The 6,908-nt window shown below is 38.4% G+C and overlaps 1 protein-coding gene and 1 non-coding gene across 2 annotated transcripts; both read left to right on the top strand.

Annotated features, from left to right (window-relative positions):
• Positions 1-1,338: 1,338 nt before the first annotated feature.
• On the top strand, positions 1,339-5,929 carry LOC107946664 (cellulose synthase-like protein D2). The gene is made up of 4 exons (XM_016881080.2): positions 1,339-1,703; positions 1,991-2,786; positions 2,994-3,801; positions 4,070-5,929. The coding sequence occupies exons 2-4, from the start codon at positions 2,032-2,034 to the stop codon at positions 5,819-5,821; spliced, it is 3,315 nt and encodes a 1,104-aa protein (XP_016736569.2). The 5' UTR covers positions 1,339-1,703; positions 1,991-2,031; the 3' UTR covers positions 5,822-5,929.
• Positions 5,930-6,372: 443 nt separating this feature from the next.
• On the top strand, positions 6,373-6,444 carry TRNAQ-UUG (transfer RNA glutamine (anticodon UUG)). Its single transcript has one exon. It is a non-coding gene; the product is annotated as a tRNA-Gln (tRNA).
• Positions 6,445-6,908: the final 464 nt, after the last annotated feature.

Raw genomic sequence — 6,908 nt, 5'->3', positions numbered from 1 at the left:
TTGTTATTGTATTCATTGTTGACACGTTTGGGAATAGAATATTAGACAAAGCGGTGAAACCGCAAATCCTACTGTTGTCCATTCCGCTTGCAAGCATTACAAGACTATTTCCAGCCACTTCAACATTTGGCTCCTGTTTTTATATTTAATTGGAGGTCAAAAACACATAAAAAGACAACCGGACAGCTAGTATTTCATCCAATCTTCACAACATGTCTGCCAAAGCATACAGGCAGACAAAAACCTCCATAACAAATAAACGGAGTTTCATGTCATCGTTTATATCCGTACATAATACCATACTGATGAATTAATAATAATAAAAACTCAGTATGAGAAGAAGAAAAAAACAATTAATTACATTGATATTAAAATTATTAATATAAATAAATCCGTATATTGACTTGATGATGGAATTGTGTTAGTTATATTAGCAGATTTTTTTACCCGAATATCTTACTCGATGTATGACATATATTGTGAACAAAATTTGATGTTGCTTTTCACTGAAGTGAATGAAATTAGATAGGGTTAATTGGTCGTAAGTAAAAAAAAAAGTAATTAATTTGGGTGAATGAATGTATCCTCTGACTCCTCGTGATTATCAATTTTCCTTCTCCTCGTTGAATGTCCCATTTTATCCACCAAAAGAGAAATAAAGTTTTAGATTAAAAAAAGAAGAAATAATTTAGTTTTCCCAACAAAAAAAGAAAAAGAAAAAAAGGTTTTCCTATTTCCCCTTTTTCAAATAATTTTCTTTTGATATTATTTTTTTTCCTTGCATGAAATTAAAATAAGATTAGGTGCTTGATTTCTTTCTTTATTAGACGCAGTTTACAACTCATATGTTCCGCGTCAGCGAGGATCATCTGCAGCCGATCCCATGGGAAAACATATTCCAACAGAGGGTGTAGCCGTGTAGCAATCTTTGGAAATAATTTATTTCCTTTTCTATCTCTATGCAATAATTTCCATTAATATCTTTTCTTCTATTTTTTGCCGGCAATAAATTTCATCTTATTTTTCGAAAAGAAACATAGTTACTATAAAATAAAACAAAAATGTAACATGAAAAAAAATATAAAAAATCGATACAAGAAACTGAGCATTAAACTAATTTTAATTTATTTTTTGAATTTTATAATTAATTAATTATCTGAAAAAGAAATGGAGCGATATGAAGTGTGTACAACATGGGAAGTTAAAATCAACAATTTTGACTTTGACAGGCTCCAAAATAACTCACTTGCACCGAAGCTAAACCCTTACACCGCGTACACATCGCTCTACCGTTGAAGTCGGGTTATAAATTCAATACCCAAAATAGCCTCCATAAATACTCAAAATTTCGTCTCCTCTCACCTTAATAAAAAAGAAAAAAGAAAAACCGGGTTTTCCGCAATACCTTGCCAAGCCATGTCCGAATATCTCCACAACTTACTTTCCAAACTATAATGTAGTGACCAACTTTTCTTTCCCTGCAAAAGGAAATATTCAAATATCCCTTAATTTATTTATTAAGTTAAACCTTTGCAAATTCCTTGTTTTGTTTTCTTCTCTTTGGTTTCAGTGTTTATTTTTTGAAAGAAAGAACGACCTCAGTTTTGTTTTTGGGAGAAAAGAAGATGATGGTGGCTTGATATTGATGTTTTAGACTGAGTCGTTTCTTGGTTTTTAGCCCTTTGTTTGCTTTGTTCAAACTGGTACGCTTTTGAATATTTACTTCATCTTATTATCGCTTCTTTTTTAATAATATATATTATACTCTGTCTATATGTAAGCAATTACAGAGTTCAATCCTTAAATACAGAGACTTTGATCACTACTTGATCTAACTCTTTTCCTTTTTTTTTTCTTTTCTCTTCAATCTTTATGTTTGGAGGAAAAGAAAAAGGTTATATCTTCCACTAAGAAATATATAGAATTTTGAGAAAGTTTTAAGTTTTTTAGGCTTTATGCAGTTCTTTTAAGGTGTTTTTCTGCATTACAGGTTCTGGGAAAAGAGTTTTTGGTTAGGAGAAAGACCAAACAATGGCAAGTGAATCGCGCCGTACTAGAAGAACGCCCACAATTCACCATATAACGAACTCGGCTGGCGATCTCGATAGTGAAATTGGAGGCGAAGATTTCTCTAGATACACAGTTCATCTTCCCCCCACACCTGATAACCAGCCAATGCCGATGGAAATTGCTATGCAAGCGGTAGGAAGCGGGGAACAGTACGTTTCGAGTTCCATGTTTACTGGGGGTTACAATCGCGTTACTCGTGCTCACTCCATGAAGATCGTTGACTCCGATCCGGCAACGGTGGTTGCAGAAGGGTCGTTTTGTGAACTACCTGGATGCGGTGCCAAGATGATGACTAATAGACAAGGCATAGATGTGTTCCCATGCGAATGTGGTTTCAGGATTTGTAATGAATGTTATAGAGATGCTCTGGCAACTGGTGATGGGTTTTGTCCCGGATGTAGAGAGCATTATAGGGGGTTGGATGTGTCTGAGATGGCTTCGGCTAGCCGAACACGGTCGTCTAAATCCGACAGGAGTTTTCCAGTGGCGGAATCAACTGAGCTCTTGATGAGGAATCATAGTAATGAGTTTGATTATACTCAATATTTGTACGAAACGAATAAGAGTTACGGATATGGGAATGCGGTGTGGCCGATGGATGGTGCGAATGGGAGCAGGCATGACATCGGTGGTGACCTCAAGTTTTTTCATGACAAGCAGTGGAAGCCTCTAACACAGAAATCGAGCATACGTGCTGCACTACTTAGTCCATATCGGTATGATTCTTCAATTCTTTACTGTGATAACAAGATTTCATAACTACTCCCAGCTTTGGTTATAATTGCTTAGTGGTCAGCTTTAAGCTACAACTGGTTTCATAACACGTGAAGTAACTTGGAGATTGGATTGTTTTTTACAGCTTTGTTTAATAACTGTGACATGATAACAATTTTCTATTCGTTTCTCTGTTCATATGCTTGCAGGCTCCTAATCCTTATTCGAATTGTGGTTCTTGGATTATTTTTAGAGTGGAGAATCAGCCACCCAAATGAAGAGGCAATCTGGTTGTGGCTTATGTCTGTGGTTTGCGAGATATGGTTTGCCTTTTCTTGGCTGCTTGACCAGCTTCCTAAGCTTTGTCCGGTTAATCGTGATGTTGATCTCAATGCTTTACAAGAGAAATTTGAAAACCCTAGTCCGAATAATCCTTCGGGAAGATCTGATCTACCAGGCATAGATGTCTTTGTTTCTACTGCCGATCCCGAGAAAGAACCACCTCTTGTCACCGCAAATACCATTCTTTCCATTCTGGCAGCCGAGTACCCTGTTGAGAAGCTCGCTTGTTATGTTTCTGATGATGGTGGTGCACTACTAACCTTTGAGGCCATGGCGGAAGCTGCCAGTTTTGCCAGGGTTTGGGTTCCTTTCTGCAGGAAACATGAAATTCAGCCTAGAAACCCTGAATCCTATTTCAATCTAAAGAGAGATCCTTACAAGAATAAGGTGCGACGGGATTTTGTACGAGACCGCAGGCGGGTAAAACGTGAGTATGATGAATTTAAGGTCAGGATAAATGGTCTTTCTGATTCAATTCGACGACGTTCTGATGCCTTCAATACAAGGGAGGAGGTAAAGATTTTGAAGCGATGGAGAGAGGACAATAGTGATGAACCAATGGAAACTTTGAAGATACCAAAAGCTACTTGGATGGCTGATAGCACCCACTGGCCCGGCACTTGGACAGTTCCTGCTCCGGAGCATTCTAGGGGCGATCATGCCAGTATCATACAGGTAAGAATTCAAGAATAGCTTCTCTTCAGTTGGCATGCATATGCCAGAGCATTATAGGGGTGATCATGCCATTATCAACTGCTCATTATTTTTTCCTTTTTATCATTTTTAATATAATCTTAGGTTGCATTTGTGTTCCCACTGCTTGGGGTGTTCTTTGACCTCATTTGTTGCTATATTACAAAAGCTGTTGTTAAATAAGTTTGTTAATCATTTGTAATGATGGTATGATTATGTGAACTAAGATCCTGAACTTTATTAATTGTAGGTGATGTTGGACCCTCCTAGTGCTGTGCCTCAAAATGGTACCGAAGGCGATGGAAATTCTATGGATCTGAGTGAGGTTGACATTCGTCTTCCTATGCTGGTTTATGTTACTCGTGAAAAGCGACCTGGTTATGATCACAACAAGAAGGCAGGGGCCATGAATGCACTTGTTCGAGCTTCTGCCATCATGTCCAATGGCCCCTTCATACTTAATCTTGATTGTGACCACTACGTTTATAATTCCCTAGCATTGAGAGAAGGAATATGCTTTATGATGGACCGAGATGGGGAGTGTATTTGTTATGTCCAATTTCCTCAGAGGTTTGAAGGAATTGATCCATCTGACCGCTATGCCAATCACAACACGGTCTTCTTTGATGTTAACATGAGAGCTCTTGATGGACTTCAGGGTCCTGTCTATGTTGGAACAGGATGCCTCTTTCGCCGGACTGCCCTTTATGGTTTTGAGCCACCTCGGTTACGAGATAACCCTGATTGCTGTAGCTGCTGCTTTCCCCGTACTAAGAAGCCTGCAACTGTTGCTTCTGCTCCTGATGTTGACCCTGAAGATGTTCAGCTAAGGGAAGATGATGAAATGAATATTGCTCTTATTCCTAAGAAGTTTGGAAACTCGACTTTACTTGTTGAGTCTGTCCGGGTGGCAGCAATTCAAGGCCAGCCCCTTGCAGATCATCCTTCTATCAAATACGGACGAGCGCCAGGTGCTCTCACAATGCCTCGGGAGCCTCTTGATGCATCCACAATTGCAGAGGCAATCAATGTCATCTCATGCTGGTATGAAGATAAGACTGAATGGGGGCAAAGTGTAGGATGGATCTATGGATCAGTAACTGAAGATGTTGTCACAGGGTATAGGATGCATAATCGTGGGTGGAGATCTGTTTATTGCGTGACCAAAAGAGATGCTTTCCGTGGCACTGCTCCAATAAATCTCACTGATAGACTTCACCAGGTTCTACGCTGGGCCACTGGCTCGGTCGAGATATTCTTCTCACGCAACAATGCCCTACTAGGCAGCCCGAGGCTTAAGTTTCTACAGAGGATTGCTTATCTTAATGTTGGGATATACCCTTTCACTTCCATATTCCTCATAGTTTACTGCTTCCTTCCCGCACTGTCCCTCTTTTCGGATCAATTCATAGTTCAGACACTCAACGTAACATTCCTCGTCTACCTCTTGGCCATCACCCTGACCCTTTGTGCTCTTGCGGTGCTAGAAATCAAGTGGTCCGGCATTGAACTGGAAGAGTGGTGGAGGAATGAACAGTTCTGGTTGATTGGAGGCACCAGTGCTCATCTTGCTGCAGTGCTCCAGGGGCTATTAAAGGTGATTGCCGGTATCGAAATATCATTCACCCTGACATCAAAATCCGCTGGTGATGATGTGGATGATGATTTTGCTGATCTCTACATCTTCAAATGGACATCGCTCATGATACCCCCACTCACCATCATATTTGTTAATTTGATTGCCATTGCGTACGGAGTCCTGCGTACGGTATACAGTGATGTACCTGAATGGAGCCATCTTCTAGGAGGTGTGTTCTTCAGCTTCTGGGTATTGGCTCATCTGTACCCCTTTGCAAAGGGTCTAATGGGAAGACGAGGGAAAACACCTACGATCGTATATGTATGGTCAGGTCTGATTGCAATCTCTATTTCTCTACTGTGGGTGGCCATCAATCCCCCATCACAGAATTCTGATATTGGAGGGTCATTCCAGTTCCCTTGATTCAGATGACTTCCCATTGTATTGTTTTACGCAGGGGAAGGTTGCACATTTGTATACCCATTCTTTGAAAGTTACATATATATATGCGATTGGTTGATTATTCTGAAATTAGATTCAATTAAATTCCTTCCATCCTTGTGCTTTTAGTTGAAGCAGTTTTAACTTCGTTTGCATATCCAGGTGGGTTGGTTTGGAAGCAATGAAAACCCATATGCCGCCCCATTATTAATTTACTTTTTGGTCACAAACGAATGGCGGTTTTTTACGACTGTCTTGGGTCAGATTTAATAAATTCCTTGGTAATTAATGCCCTTGCAAACAAAATCCAACTTTTCGTTTGCCTCAAAGACAGACTCATCTTAATTGAAGTAGTGTTAAGCTAATGAAGAATATATCCACTCTTACGACTGAAGTCATTGAAAGTCGTTCAAAGAATATATCCGCTCTTAACCTTTTCCAACTTTACTATTCCGTATCCAAGTGATTTTCGGCGGTCTAGGAGTACGTGATACTTACGTTGGAGAAGTCTAAGTATAAAACCTTAACAAACAGGTTCTATGGTGTAGTGGTTAGCACTCTGGACTTTGAATCCAGCGACCTGGGTTCGACTCCCGGTAGGACCTTTTTTACTTAGGATTTTTTTAAACCAAAAAGTGGCAGTTAATAATACAATTTTCTACCTTCCAACAATCCCATGCTAAGAAGTTATTACTTGTCTAAATATTTTATGTTCAATTGTTTATAAATACTATCAAAAATAATTTTTTAAATTGAATTAATAATTAATATTTATTTGGATGTATTTCAAAATTTATAAAAATTTTGGAAAATTATCTTTATTAAAATAATCTATTATACATACAATAAAATTAAAATATCATATCATACATTATTGAGGAATAAAAAGAAATTTGGTACAAATATAACAGACATATAGAGTAATTAGTGTATATAGGTTAAATTTAGTGTTGATGGTTTGTATAAATGTAAACCATTTTTATTCAAAAGATAAAAATATTTTACTTGAGAAGTGGCGTAAGTTGTAAATTTCCAAATGTCCAGTTATTTATCTGCCCTACTACTGCAT

This window comes from Gossypium hirsutum, chromosome D12 (genome assembly GCF_007990345.1).
Source record: "Gossypium hirsutum isolate 1008001.06 chromosome D12, Gossypium_hirsutum_v2.1, whole genome shotgun sequence".
NCBI classification, from domain to species: domain Eukaryota; kingdom Viridiplantae; phylum Streptophyta; class Magnoliopsida; order Malvales; family Malvaceae; genus Gossypium; species Gossypium hirsutum.
The sequence above is the reverse complement of the archived record's forward strand: the minus strand, read 5'-3'. Positions and strand labels throughout refer to the sequence as shown.

Bases quoted from the DNA above. Each gene is read 5' to 3' on its own strand.
- LOC107946664 (XM_016881080.2), top strand. From the start codon at position 2,032: ATGGCAAGTGAATCGCGCCGTACTAGAAGAACGCCCACAATTCACCAT. The intron at 2,787-2,993 runs GTATGATTCTTC...ATATGCTTGCAG, and splicing joins GCACTACTTAGTCCATATCG to GCTCCTAATCCTTATTCGAA. The intron at 3,802-4,069 runs GTAAGAATTCAA...TATTAATTGTAG, and splicing joins ATCATGCCAGTATCATACAG to GTGATGTTGGACCCTCCTAG.